This window comes from Molossus molossus, unplaced genomic scaffold (assembly GCF_014108415.1).
Source record: "Molossus molossus isolate mMolMol1 unplaced genomic scaffold, mMolMol1.p scaffold_m16_p_13, whole genome shotgun sequence".
Lineage (NCBI taxonomy): Eukaryota > Metazoa > Chordata > Mammalia > Chiroptera > Molossidae > Molossus > Molossus molossus.
The window spans coordinates 19373816-19389621 of NW_023425348.1; the positions used below are offsets into that span (position 1 = coordinate 19373816).

Sequence of the window (15806 nt, forward strand, 5' to 3'; positions counted from 1 at the left end):
TCACAAGAAGATACAAAGAGCAAATGTTTAGTAAACAGATATTGGCCATGCAGATAAGTCTTTCTGACATAGAAGTTATCTATGGTGACAGGAGAGAGATAAAAAGCTCTTTCTGGGTCTGCTGGGCGCCCACGGTCTTCAGCTCCGTAGAGCCTAGATGCCGAGGTGGCACATTCCAGGACTGTGATTTCCGCTTTGCCTCACCTGCAGCATGCTTACCCCTGGCCCTCACGGCAGCAAAGTGGACAGCCTGGCTTTAACTAGAAAGTTTGAGGGTATCACAGTATCACCTTTGTAGTGTTTGCATTAGTAAGATACCCAGAGGGAGACATAAATCTGAAGAAAAATTAAAGTAATACACATGACAAAATGAAGTGTGTTGTAACAACCAGTCAGGACAGAATCGGGAAACCTCCCAGATGTCTTCTCAGGCAATGTACTTCCCTTTTCTGGATTCCCATTTCTTTATCCACAAAAAGAGAAGCTGAAGTTTTCTTTCTGCATGAACAGACTATTGGTGAAAGGGTCACCTAGGAACTTTCTTTCTATATTTGGAGAACATTTCTCCTCCCCGGTCTTTGCCAAAGACCAGGTTTCCTTTTACCTCTGACTCCTCAGGGATGACACTACAATCAGCTGATGGTGATTATAACAGGTTATACCTTAAAATGTCCCGGTGTCATGCTCAGAAAGGAAACAGTGTAATCAAGAAGATTTGTGTTATAAAATCTGCCTTTTAATAAGAAAATTCTTATCAGAAAAAGTTGTCCCTCTTAAGAGGAACTCTGACCTTGGCTACTTTCTGCACTTTCATAGAAGTGCTTTTCTTCACAAAGTGCATTGTGGATGACCCTTGGTTCTCACTTCCTTCAGTGTGTCCCATGGAAGTCATGGCTTCATGACTCTGCTGAGAACCCCTGGTTCTAGTCATGGCCACAATTTTTAACTGGAACCACAATGATTTTTAGTCCATCTGCCTACATACATTGGCACACAAAAAAGCATGAACAAGATAAAAGAAAAAGTTTAATATTGAATTGGCCAATCAGAGACAGGAAACTAATGCTAAAGGTCCAATTTCTCCATGGCATGTAGGTTATAGGTGACATAGGGCAAAATCACAAGGTACTGTGGGCTAGGGAGTTTGGGGTCATGCTGGTTGCTAATTAGTCAGAGGTGAGATAAGAGTAATAACTCAATTCTTCAGGTCTTGAAGACAGTTCTGAGGTCTGCGCCTGTGTCCCTCTGTCTGGTCTCATGGGAAAGTAGCCAGGAACTCTTTAACATAACTCACATCAAAATGTTATGTTTGGTCTGCCAAAGTTCTGGACCCTGTGACTATTAATCAGGTCTAGGCTACTGTAGTCTACTGACTAGGGGATTGCCAATTATCGAGGGAAAGGTTAGGTCCCTGAGGGGTATAGAGAGAAAAGGATACAATTTCTAGAGCTAGGATTTAAAGGCAAATTTCATCAAAGTCAGAAGGATTTAATCATAATCTTTTTTAGCTCTTTCTACCATAGCAGAGAGGTCTGAACATGTAATTGATCTCCCTTGTCATCCCCATTACCAATCTCCTTCAAATATTTTACATAAAGAGGGCAGTAAAGGAAGGATAATAACAAATCATTAAACAACTAAGGTGTGTCAGGATTAAGCCAAATACTTTTCTTTACATGTTAATGTAATTCTTATAACTCTTGAGGTAACTACTATTATTTCAAGTTTACAAATGAAGAAATTGGGTCTTAAAGAGAATAAAGTGATTGTTCAAGGTCTTAAAATGATCGAGCTAAAATAGGATCTAAAGCAAGTCTACTTGACCCCAGAACCTAACTTTCAACCATTGCAGTGCTCTATGGCTGCTCAAGTGGCCCTCATCTCCTTGATCGACTTCCACTTGGGGCATTTGGTGAATCAAGACCCAGGTGTCATTTTTCTATTTTTTGAAAGCTTTCAGTGAGAATATTCCTTCACTTCTTTTGTGTCTTGGGCCAAGTTCCAGACCCTGTGACCATTAGTCAGGTCTAGGCTACTGTAATCTACTGCCTAAGGGTTGCTAATTATCGAGGGAAATGTTAGGTCTCTGAGGGGTATAAAGAGAAATAAATAGAGTTTATAGAGCTAGGATTTAAAGGTAAATTTAATCAAAGTCATAAGGACTTGATCAAAAGCTTTTTATTTTCCCATTGATTTTTAGATAGTGTGGAGAGAGAGACAGGAACATCAATTTGAGAGAGGCACATCGATTGGTTGCCTCCTATACAACTCTGACTGGGACTAGGGATTGAACTCACCCAAGATCCTTCAGTCTGAGGGCTGACACTAACCACTAACCACTGAGCAAGCAGTCAGGGCGATCATAAGGTTTTATCTTGTATTTTACCTCCTACACTTTCTAAGCTTCGTGAAAGTCTTCCAGAAACTAGATTCCTTCCTGATATGAATAAGAATGGTTCCTGCCCTGGCCGGTTTGGGTCAGCGGTTAGAGCGTCGGCCTGCGGTCCGGAGAGACCCGGGTTCGGTTCCCGCTAAGGGCGCGTACTTCGGTTGCAGTTTGTCCCCGGCCCTGGTTGGTCGTGCGGGTGGCAGCCACTCGATGTGTCCCTTCACGTCGATGTTTCTCTCTCTCTCTCCCTTCCTCTCTCTCCCTCCCACTCTATCTGTACAAAAAATGGAAAAATATCCTCGGGTGAGGATAAAAAAAAAAAGAATGGTTCCTGTGTGCCTTCAATGGGGCTTAGGAACGCATATTCTGTGTAGTAATTGCTCCCACAAAGAAAGTTTACTACTGGTAGACTTTAGGCCCTCTTCTCCAACTAGAGTTCTTCACACATACTCACTGAGCACTAATGAACTTCCAGGTAGTTTAAGGCACCAGGAATACAGTGGTGGACAACACACCACAGGTCGATCTGCCCTCATGGAGCACCATCTTGCTGGTGGAAAAATAGCTTATCTCATAATTTATTGCTGATAAATCCCATTTTTTTCTGCTTTTTAGCCAAACTGCCATGTTCTGCTAAAGTTTTTTTTTTTTTTTCAGTTAATCCTCACCCAAGTATATATATATATATTTTTTTTTAATTAATTAATTTATTTTTGTTACAGATGTTTCTCCTTTTCCCCCCACTGATTCCCTCCTCCCCCTCCCTCCCCACCCTTTCCCCAGTGTTGTTGTCCATGTCCACTGTTCATGCATACATGCATGTAAGTTCTGTGGTTTATCTCTCCCGCAACACCCCTTCTGGGGATTGTCAGTCTGTACCACACTTCCGCATCTCTGGGACTACTCCATTCCTCAGACTGTTATGTTCACTCTATTCTACAAATAAGTGAGATCATATGATACTTGTCTTTCTCTGTTTGGCTTGTTTTGCTTAAGATAATACTTTCCAGGTCCCTCCATGCCATCTCAAAGGTTAAGAGATCTTTCTTTCTTACAGCTGCATAGTACTCCATTGTGTATATGTACCACAGCTTTTTTATCTATTCATCTACTGATGGACATTTGGGTTATTAGAGAATAGAAGGGAGAAGGGAGTGGGGGTGGAGAGAGGGAGAAATATATCAATGTGAGAAAGACACATTGACAGCTTGACTCCTCTGTGCACCACAATTGGGGCCAGGATTGAATCTACAACACAGTTACCTGCCTTGAGCACTGAGCCACACCAGCCAGGGCTCCTCTTCAGATGCTTGAGTTATATTTAATATTTGAAAAGATACCTTACTATTTGTCTTTGAGAACTTTCTTTTCTTGAATCCTACAGCCACACCTGGTTGCAAACATAAGATGTACAATGTGCTCCATTCAGGCCAAGGGGAAGAGAATGAATATTAGTGTGAACCCATAGTATGTGCTGGTATTTAAAATGCATTGTTTCATTTAGTCATCACAAAAGCATAAAAAAACCAAGGTTATTATTCTCATTTTCAAATGAAATACCTGCAGGTTTTAGAGGTCAAATCCCAGAGCTTGACAAAAGCAGAGTTTGGAAGCAGATGCCAGGTATAATGCAAAAGTCCTCCTTTCCTTCCTACACACAAAGGGACGCATTCTCCTGGACCCCAGCCTCAGGGAATGCTGGGGAGCAGCATTTCTCTGGCCTGGAAGATGGGTCAGAGCAGTGGCTGAATTATGACAGACTATTTTATCTCTTGAAACCACCTTAGACTGTTCATGTAGAATCAGGAGGCAGCCCCACAGCTTGCACTTTGACCTTCACAGTTCATTCCTTGATTTTATTTTAATTAATTAATTAATTTTTATTATTAAAAGTATTACAGATGTCCCTCTTTTTTCCCCATTGACCCTCTCCCATTCCTTGATTCTTAAATATTTTCAGTTTTCAAACATTCTCTATTGACTGAGAGGGAGAGTCTGTGTTAATGGGATTATTAGGCCACAGGGGAAGGCAGTTGAGCTATAGGGAGGTAGAGGTTATGGAGGCAAACTTTCTCCATCTCCCAAAGTTGAAGTGTCGACTTTGATGCTGCTCACTCCAGACACTTTCCTCCAGGAAAATTTTCTTCTGGAATCTCTTTACTCAGCTACTCAGTTGGGAATGGGCCTTCGTTCAGATGGCTGAAGATGTCAATTATAGAAACGGGATCTAAGCCTGTACAACACATAGAACAAATACCAAAGCCATCTAGATGTTATAAACTTTTCTTTGATGAACGTGAACTCTCTATATCACTGTCCTCTAAAGAGCTAGGTTCAGCTTGGAGAGGATTCTTCTATGCTAGCAAAACATTTTATTTATCCGACCCTTTAAATTTAGCTTTTATTTTTAAATAAAAGCATAGTTCACCTATAATGAATATAAAGTATTACAGTGAAAATCCAGGTACTAAACATTCTAAACATTTATTTTTTAGTTGTTTATACATTTCAGGTGCTCAGCATTTTTGGTATAATAGCTTATTTTGCAGAGTGGGTAGAAGTAGGGGCTTATTTTATTTGAAGAAATATAACCTCCAGTTATCTGAGTAATGACTTCATTGCTAATTGACTCATTGTTGGTCCTAGAGTAAGGTCATGCTTGTGGTTGTGGGTTTTGAGATACATAGACATATGATATCAACTATGTGTCACTTAAGGATTTCATATTTACAGAGCCTGTCCTAAAGGCTATATAAAGAGACGTTTAAGGAACTTGTACTAAAAAGGACCAGTGACTTAGGACAAGTCGTTCAGGAGAACTTGAGAATGAAGTTTCTTCTGTTGATACTGGTCCTGCAGGTCACTGCTCCTGGAGCTGTTTCTTTGGCAACATCTAAGGAAAACAATGTGACATATGCGCAAGTAAGTATTAACTGTTACAGTATTTATCAGACCTGATATCTGTCTTTAAGATGTACTGCATTGACCAGTTTTATCTTAAAAAGTATTATTTGAAAACTGGTTTAAGAGGTTCCTGATTTTAGCCTGAATTTTTATTTGCCAAAGAGGATGTAATAAAGAGGTATTGTTTTTGAAGGAGTGTTATAAATTCGATGGCTAAATTGGTCCTTTATACTAAAAATCTTAGGCCAACGAGTTTTAGTTCAAAATAATTGGTGTCCTACTTCTGTTATGGTGTTTTACATGAACTATTTAATGTTGGTTAATAGTCTGAGATTTGAACAATGTTTTGATTAACGTAACCACGTCAGTCATGATAATTCAAGAATACTCTTCACCTTCAGTATCTCAGATATTTCTTCCTGAGCAGTTTTTAAAAATAATTTTCTCAATTAATTTTCTTCCCCTAATGACATGAGTTCAGATAATTTTCCCATTATCTAAGACTGTTTTAACTTTGAATTTGTCATAGTTGTTCATTATGTTGAGCTTTTTAGGCAAGAAAATCTTATCCCATCTTAATTATTTATGAATCCTGGAGATAAAGTTTTGGCTGCTTACTGAATGCCATGATGTGCTAGATGTTAAAATAAGTTTTAAAAGCTAGAAATAAGCTTTAAGAGGTAGAGACATAAAGTTGTTTTCAGTGGGCTTCCAGGAATCAATCTTGCTAATAGTTATGACACGTCTGTGACAGCACAAAAATTAAAATTGTTCTCATTATAACTAATTGTCAGATACCTATTTCAAAAATATCAGTGTGCAATTGAGTCATATATGCAGAGCTCCAACAGAAACTTTTAGATGTATAATAATGTGGTACTAAATGTATTTTTTCCAGAGTTTCTTGAAAACCTTTTATGCCATGAAGGAGGAGAACATTTTAAGGACAAAATTGAAAGCTGGTGATGACAACATGGAGAATAAAATTAAGGAAATGCAACAGTTCTTGGGACTAAATGTGACGGGGCAACTGGACAAATCTACCATGGACATGATGCACAGACCTCGATGTGGAATACCTGATGTTCAAATTTTCAAGTCAATGCCAAGAAAGCCAGTATGGAAGAAACATTTTCTTACCTACAGGTAACATCATACCCATGTATTATTCTATTTTTCCATAGGTCTTACTTCCAGAAACCTGAACGATTTAGATATAACCCTAAATCCAGTGTTAAATAAGAAGCCTCCCCCAACAGTTAACACTATCTCTTCATTTCGATTCATTATCTCTAAAATGCAGACTTGTTCACTCAAGGATTGTTTGGCTTGCCAGTCCAGACCAGAGTAGGAAGGCTGCAGACAAAAAGAGAATGAAGTTAAATATACAATAACTAAGACACAGGAGAGAATTTTCTAGAGTAGTCAAGATGAATAAATGAAGTCTTGGAGAATGGACATAAGGCATAAACTTCTATGAATGTAAATCTTTCGTTGTAATGGTGATCTAAAAATCATGAATGAGAAACAATCAAATTAGATTCTGTTTAGGGATGGAAGCTGTGCAAATGTTTCTGAAATATAAGAAGCATGATTTTTATATTGGGACAATTAATTTATTAAATAATTCATTCTCCAAGATGCTAGTGGAAACAAAATATCATAACAAGACAAAATTAACACATAATCCCATATATTTTTCTCTTTTTCATTTTGCTGATAAAGAATCACTAATTATACTCCTGACATGAAGCGTGAGGATGTTGACTATACCATCCACAAAGCTTTTCAAGTATGGAGCGATGTGACCCCCCTGAAATTCAGAAAGATTAATGCAGGAGAGGCTGACATTATGATACGTTTTGCATTTGGAGGTAAAGAACTTGGACCTATTACATCTCTGTCATTTGGCATGACCTATAGTATCTATAGAAGGACTCATTTTCTTTTCCTTTTTAAAAGCTCATGGAGACCGTAATCCTTTTGATGGCAGAGGTGGAGTTGTAGCTCATGCTTTTGGACCTGGACCTGGTATTGGAGGGGATGCACATTTTGATGAGGCTGAAATGTGGACTAAAGGCTACCAAGGTAGGAAAAAACAAACAAACAAACACAAAAACAACAAAAACACCCACAAAAATGAAACCCTAACAAATTCTAAATTACACCACCATTTTGAAAGGCGACATTGTAAGAAAAGGTTATGGAAGGACAAAACTTGTTTTGATTATAACCTTACCACCAAATAAAATGTAACTGTCTCAATTCTACATTCTATAAACTGAGGCTGTTGAACTAGAATATCTTAAAGATTAGTTCTTAAGAATCTGAGGATGGGCTCTTTGGTTGGTATAAATTCAAGAACCTTGAGAACTATTGTATGTAAAAGTAAAAGTTGTTAAATGATCAGCTTTGACAGTGCAATCCATAAATTCACGCAAACACAGATACTAATTCAGTGTATGCTAAGAGTCCTAAAATAGTGTGGTTATCTTTCTGATTCATTATATATTGATAATTCCTTAGGTTCATAAAGACACAGAAAGATGATGCTGTAGAGAATTTAGAGGTCCTCATAGAGATGCGCAATACTTTGTGGTTGTGTAGTCTCTTGTGGTTCAGGGATAAAACTGTCAGAATGCTCAACAGATCACTTAATGTAATAACTTGTATGTATTTACAGGGGGGCTGTAAGTCACCATTTCTATCAAAAAGTTGGAAGATGAGATAATTAGTCTCCCTTGTTTGGAGGAATCACTATCCATTGGAAAATTTGAACCATCATATCAGAAACCTTTTGAATCCCTCTGTTGAAAATTCTAGATTATATGACTGACTCATGTGGAAAGTAAATGGAGAGAAAGTCATCAAGAATATGCTTTCCTCAGCATCCCCATTTCCCTGTGATACTGCAAACATTAGATAGCAATAGTTTACAGGCCAGAATGACTATTTGCTTTAGTCTCACACATGATCTAAAGTTTAAAAAATTACTGAGTGATAAGAGAACTTTTACATTGTCAAAAGACAAATGATGTAGGATTAGGTTTGTCTAAACTAAAAATTTTCAGCTAAACATGTTTAATTTGTCTAAATTTTGTGCAAGTTTATTTGGGGTTTATAATCATTTCATTTGACGTGGGAGACTTGTGCTACTCTCAAGTCAACCATTCTAGAATGGTTTGAAATTCTAAAGGACCTTTAAAAATCATTAATATAATTGTTTACAGTTAGAGGAAATTGAGACCAAGAGAAAGTTAGTGGCTAACTTGTGAAAAGCTGGGGTCAGACATGCATTTCCTAATTCTTATCTTAGGCTAATGTATACTTTCTACCTGTTCATGTTGCCTTGGCTCGATTCTATATTTTTAAATAGCTAAATTATAAAAATTCTAACTTAAAGTGCTCATCCCCAACCTAATTTTTTGACACTGTAAGTTAAAAAAGCAATTAGCTCAATGGTTAGTGAGTTTTTATTATAGTGTTAGATGATGTGACGGGGGTGTTTGGATACAGAGATGAAAAAGATACAGTCCTGCCCCAGAGGAGGACACAATCTAGCAAAAAAAAAAAAAAAAAACAGAACACAAATGGAAACCCATTATTTTGAGATAAGAACCAGTGGTTGTCTTTTATGGATTGTATTATATGAATTGGGAATAAGATACATTTAGGTTTAGGCCAAAATGTAGAAGGCTTGGTTTACTCTTCCTTGTATTATATAGAGTCTATGCTTCTTTTTCATTATTTGAGAGAAACTAAAGATTTTTGAGTTGATTGCTAAGCCCCTGTGTTACAGGGAATGTTCCTAGATACCCCAACGGAGGAGTGTAGACTCTGTGTTCACACTTGGGTATGGAGAGTATTTCAAAACCAGGCTGAGGCTAAGTGGAGTGTGATGCTGAGCAAGTCAGTTCTCAGTTTCAGTTTTGCCACAGAAACAGAAAGACAAAAATGAAGGCATTAGACTAGAACACAGATAAAAACTAACAGTAAAGGATTACTCTAATCTTCTTGGAATTGAGAACCTTGGGAGAAAGGACACACCTCTGTTTCTTACCTACAAAGGTACATGCTCTAGACATACAGAAAAAAAATGAACAAGCATGACTAGAACTTGGCAGTGTAAAGATACCTAACTTGTAAGCAGAGTCTCTGATTGCATTTAGAATTGTGTATAGTAAAAGGATGAGCTTTATTTAGAGCCAAAAAATGCAGACTTGAATCTTGGGTCAGCACTTAATTTGGTCAATTAATCTTGCTGACACTGTGTCCTCATTTGTAAATGGAGAGTATGATGGCTTCCTTTCAGTGGAATAAGGATTAGACATCATAATGTGGTGTATTTCTCAGTGACTCATAGTACCTGGACCTTAATATGGTCTTGTATTTGGGTTTAGTAAAGAATGTTTACTAAAGACTTTTTTATATCCACTCAGGACTGATCAAGAGTAAAAGTGGAATGAAGTGGGAATGATTTACAGACAGTGATTTACAGACTATTGAACACAGCTCTGAGTTAATCTAGAAATGTTCACATCAGAATATATGTCATTTGTGTGATAGTGCAGTGTATTATTGCCAGAGCCAGAGACGGAACCTAATCCATCTGGCCTCAAATCTGTTCTTTCCGCCTAACATACCAATGTCTATTGAAGAAAGTGCACAGAGAAAAAATCTAACTGGAACAAGAAAACCAACAGGAACAGAATTTAACCAGAGGCCATTTTACTCCCAAGGGGACATTAGACAATGTGTGGAGACATTTTGGTTGTAAAAACTGAAGAGGGATTTGCTACTTATTTAATGGTAAATTAGAGGTTTCTAAACATCTATTACAAACAATTATCTGGTCTATAATGTCAATAATGCCAAAGTTGAAAAACCTTGCAAGGAAGGAAGCCAAGGAAAGAATGCCCGAAGGTTTTCTTTTTCATTGTGTCCAATTTAAATTGTAGTAATGTCTTCTAGATACCTATATATTTTAATGCTCTGTTCCCCTTTTGGTTGGTTTCCTCATAGGCACCAACTTGTTCCTAGTTGCTATTCATGAGGTTGGCCATGCCTTGGGTCTTCCCCATTCCAAAAATCCAAAGGCCATCATGTACCCCACCTATAGTTATGTTAACCTCAACTCATTTCGCCTTTCTGCTGATGATATTCATAACATTCAGTCTCTCTATGGTGAGTTGAATTTCTTTACCATTTTTCCCTATAAAGATACTTACTCTATGAATAAATCGTTTTGTAATGCCTGCATTTGGATAAAACATTAACAACTGTATTTGCTTTTGAACCCAATAAAACCCTGTGAGATAGGTAGCACAGACTACCTATTATATTCATTTGGAGATGAACACAAGAGGCCTAGTGTATTATTGCCAGAGCCAGAGACAGAACCTAATCCTTCTGGCCTCAAATCTGTTCTTTCTGCCTAACATACCAATGTCTACTGAAGAAAGTGCACAGAGAAAAAATCTAACTGGAACAAGAAAACCAACGGGAACAGAATTTTTCCCCCTCCATAATGGTGCAACCACATGGAGAGAAAACTTTATTGTATGCTTCCTGTAATGTAAAAACTATAAATAGCTTTTTATGCAATTTTCATCAAGAAAATTTTAAAAGAATGATTCTTCCTCTATGAACCAAAAACTATATATGCTTCTTGAAATGTATTTTCAGGAGTTCCAGAAAAGCACCAACCCACACCGAATGCTGGCATTACAGAATCCCCTTTCTGTGATCCTTATTTGCGTTTTGATGCTGTCACTACAATGGGAAATAAAATCTTTTACTTTAAAGACAGGTAGGGTCATTTTCATACCTAACCAAATTTAAAGGCTCTCTCCTAAGGTGTGTTTTGTTGTTGTTCGAGAATAGTTGAAAATAATAAAAAATGAAGTAGATATAAATTATGAGTAGGAACTTGGACTTAATTCTGTCGGCAGTGGAGAAATCTTAAATATTTTGAAGCACAACAGTCGCATGATTATATTTATGTCTTAACTAGGAAAATGGCATCTATACAGTGGATTTACAGTAGGAATCTGGGTTAGAAAAAATAAAACAAGAAACAGAGAAGCCAGACTGTTTTACTCATAAATAAAAATAATGTCTAAAATTAAAGCTGTGATAGGATACTTATTTAAAGTATATGAAAATTGACCATAGAGAAGGGAATTTCAGGAAGAGTTATGGTTTATGTCTTACAACATAGACTGAAGCGTATATTGAAGGTGTGGGTAAATATGGAAGATTAGTATTTGATAGCAAGGACAGATATTCTTCATTTTTGAGATTCATACACTGAGACACTTCTGGATAAGTGACTTCCTTTAGATTATAAAACTAGTGAATGGATTGGTGGGCCAGCCTAGAACATAGATCCTTTTATTCCAAGATGCAGGGTATTTCCACACAACAGTTTGCCTGTTAATACCATTGCTATTATCAAAGTGTTGATGAACATTTTTTTCTTGTGGTGTTCCCACACAGACATCCATGGAATAGAATGTGAAGATAATGGAAAGAAACATTAAAACATTTCACGGGTCTTTTCCACTCACATTTCATGGTTCTTGTGTCTGTAACTATTTTTAACATATATTTAATGTTCTACATGTCAGGTACTTGTGGTGGAAGTTTCCTGAGGAGCCAAAGACCACTGTTAGTTTAATTTCTTCTATGTGGCCAACCTTACCATCTGGTATTCAAGCTGCTTATGAAATTGGACCCAGAAGACAAGTTTTTCTTTTTAAAGGTAATTCCAATGTTTAGTTTTGCTATTGAGTCTACTTCAAAGAAGAGAATAAACTAAGGAAATGTACTACTTTTCATAAATGGAGATTTTAAAAAGCACTCCAAATTGTATTAATTGTACTCTGAAGTATAACCCAAAATAGATTAAATAAATAATACATAAAACTTTCAGAAAAAGTTTGTAAAATATAGATTGCGATACTTGTGGGGAAAAAAAATACAGAACCATAAGATATAGGCCATGTTTAAGAACAAGGAACAGCCCAGCTGGTGGGGCTCAATGGATTGACCAACATCCCATGGACTGAGAGGTCCTGGCTGGATTCCCAGTCTGGCTCAATCCCCAGTAGGGGATCAATATTTCTCTCTCACATCAATGTTTCTACTTCTCTCTCCCTTCCTTTTTCTCTAAAAACAAATAAATAAAAACATATTCAAGATCTAAAATTATAATAATAATTGAAAAAGACCAAGAAACAATATATTTTGGACCTATGGGAAAAAATGATGTCTGAAGTGAGTTAGTATATATTTCTATTACTCTTTTCCTATGATTCCAATGTACCCTTTTCCTTTGTGTTCACAGATGATAAGTACTGGTTAATCAGCAGTTTAAGACCACAGCCAACCAATCCCAGGCGCATACATTCTTTGGGCTTTCCTGGCTTTGTAAAAAAAATTGATGCAGCTGTTTTTAACCCACTTCTCTATAAGACCTACTTCTTTGTAGATCATCAGTACTGGAGGTGAGCTTTAATGATTTGTAATTTGACTCCTGATTGTGAAACAGGCAGGAAATGGGACTTAGAAGACAGGGTTTGTTTGTTTTGTTATTTTTGCAAATTCCCAAAGATTTTTGATCTTCTATGGAGAGGGATCAAGAAAATATAGGACTGAAATAGTTATTGACAATTTACTTTTTTTTCTCTGGACTTTTAGATTCTGACTTATGAGATAACACATAATGAATTTTAAAGGAATGCTTTATATAAAATGTCATGGGATTACTCATAGAGGAAGCACATTGGCAAACAATGGTAGAGATGCATGGGGCCTAATCTTTACAGTCAGTTTAGAAGATGTACGAAGCTTCAGATCCCTTTCCATAATCATTAGACCCACATAATCATTAGACAAAATGAGCAAACTAGCCTGAGTGATGGCTGATCCTGCAAGGTCTTTACTAACAGATAATTGGATAACCAGACTCTACAAAGCAGGACAGGGCACTGGTGGAAGCATGTGAGAAAAGTGTTGACTAGTAGTCAGGAAGACTTGGAATAGAGTCCTGTAGGAACTTGGAATAAATCAGTGAACTTTTAAGTCCTTGGTTTTCTCATCAGGGCAGTTTAAACCCTTTTAGTAAGAGCCTTTCAGGAGAGAAATAGGTGGATTTTGCTGTTCATGTCATGAAATGTCAAGTTTGTGTCATGAAATCTGTTTCTGATGAAGTTCCTACTGGTTATTTTTTTTGCTCAGGTATGATGAGAGAAAACGACTCATGGACCCTGGTTATCCCAAACTGATTGTTGCACACTTCCTGGGAATTGAGCCTAAAATTGATGCAGTCTTCTATTATAACAGTAAGTAGACTGGGAAATTGTGAAGATACTTGAAATCTCTTTTTAAAACATTGAGTCTTTCATACTTTTTTATACCTTGCATTCCTTATCTTTCTTTCATTTCCTTTCATTCTTCATGGGCTCTCAAAGAATGAGGGTAGGGTGGAATAAAAAGCTTACATTTGTTTGAATTTGTGTTTGTGAATGTCTTTAAACAAGGTCAACCTAAGCAAAATTGTTGACTGGGCCAAGATATTTTGTTGTTTTTTTCCACCCATGTCCTTTTTACTTCCTTCATCAAGGCTTCTGTATGTCCTAACCGGACCCAGTCTCCTCTCTCCCACTCAGAGTTCTCCACCTGGAATGTACATTTTCAAAACATTTGCATGCTAATAGTCAGGCTTTAAAACTAAACAACCTTGCCTGGTCATTGTGGCTCAGAGGATTGAGCATCATCCCATGGACTGAGAGGTCCTGGTTTAATTCCCAGTCAAGGCACATGCCTGGGTTGCAGGCTCAATACCCAGTAGGGGGCATGTAGGAGGCAGGAGATTTGTTTCTCTATCACACTGAAGTTTCTATCTCTCTCTAAAATATCAATAAAAACATTACAAAAAATCTAAACAACCTTCTCAATAAAATTAATTAAGATATTTTATGGTGAAATGACTGATAGTAGGTGGCTACCTGGGGGCCAAGGGACCCAGTATTTATATGCTTGAGTCAGACCTTGTTTAATGTAGATAATCTATAAAAACATGGATATGCTATCTTTTTCAAAGAAATACAAGCAGAGAATTAATTTTTTTTTTTCATTTTTAGGACACTACTATTTTTACCAAGGATCTAACCTACTTGAATATGACGTTCTAACTAATCGTGTCACCAAAATGGAGAAAAGCAACGCCAACTTTGGTTGTTAGGAATGGTATAATTACTGGTGTTTGCCAAGTTACTCCAGTTTAATAAGCATTTATTGCATACTTGTTATGTGCCTAGTGTAACATTAAATAATGGCACAGATCATAAAATAAGATAAAATCTATATGCCATAGATAAGTGATCATATAGATAAATAATTATACAAAATACAAAAGATTTTTTTTTAAATTTTAAAACCCTCATTGTTTATTTTTACTTGATTCTGTTATAAAGTTTGACAATAGACAGGTTGTGTTTACTTTGACTACTTGTTTAAAGCCATCTGAATCTTTGGTCTCATGTCAAGAAAACATTCTCCAGACTGGGTGTTACTCCAAGGAGCACCTATAGGGATGACCACAAACCTGAAGGGGAGAAAGAATGAAATAGGAGCTTTCCATTTTGGTAAAATTTCTGTTGCAGATCAAGTCTCACAATATGCGCCATGTAATTACTGTGTGACCTTGGAAAGAAATGAAATCTTAGCTTCCTTAAATTTAGGAGAAAATATTAGATTTTCTCATTGATTTATTGTGGGGAAAAAAATGATGTATATTATATGGAGAGAAGATCATGCTGGTTGCTTGGCCAGCCTTGTATCAATTTTCTTGACTATCCTGACACACATGATCCCTATTTTGTTGGTTGCACACATATTAAAACTCCCTCTAATGTCTTATATGTTTGTGGGATGCTTGGAATTTTTTCATTTACTTTCAGATCACTGCTGATTGATATACTCAAGATCCAAGAAAATGTTAAGTTCATTTCAGCTTTGATGATTATTCTTGGCTAGTAGAATGAACTGAGATCAGGGAAAATATGAGAATCAAAAAGAATCTATAGCCCTGGTCGGTTTGGTTCAGCGTTTAGAGCGTATTGGCCTGCGGTCCAGAGAGACCCAGTTTCGGTTCCCGCTAAGGGCGTGTACCTCGGTTGCAGTTTGTCCCCGGCCCTGGTCGGTTGTGTGGGTGGCAGCCACTCGATGTGTTCCTTTCACATCGATGTTTCTCTTTTTTTCTCTCTCTCTCTCTGTTCCTCTCTCTCCCTCCCACTCTACCTGAACAAAAAATGGAAAAATGTCCTGGGTGAGGATAAAAAAAAATAAAAAAAAAGAATCTATATGTGGTGAAGCTTTCTGTCCTTCATAGCTTTGATCCATTCTCAAGTATGTGCTGCAGTATAATAATCCTAGAGTTGTCTTTACAGAGAGTAGGATCAAGTTATGTTTAGAAAAATATTATTTCCATAGGGGAAACTAAATGCTG

The 15806-nt window shown here is 37.1% G+C and overlaps 1 protein-coding gene across 1 annotated transcript; it reads left to right on the forward strand.

Moving 5' to 3' along the window:
* Positions 1-5215: 5215 nt before the first annotated feature.
* Positions 5216-14540, forward strand: MMP12 (matrix metallopeptidase 12). The gene is made up of 10 exons (XM_036259177.1): positions 5216-5311; positions 6192-6439; positions 7019-7167; positions 7256-7381; positions 10316-10477; positions 10979-11102; positions 11923-12056; positions 12642-12801; positions 13535-13638; positions 14440-14540. Exons 1-10 carry the CDS (start codon positions 5216-5218, stop codon positions 14538-14540), a joined length of 1404 nt encoding a protein of 467 aa, XP_036115070.1.
* The last annotated feature ends 1266 nt before the right edge of the window (positions 14541-15806 follow it).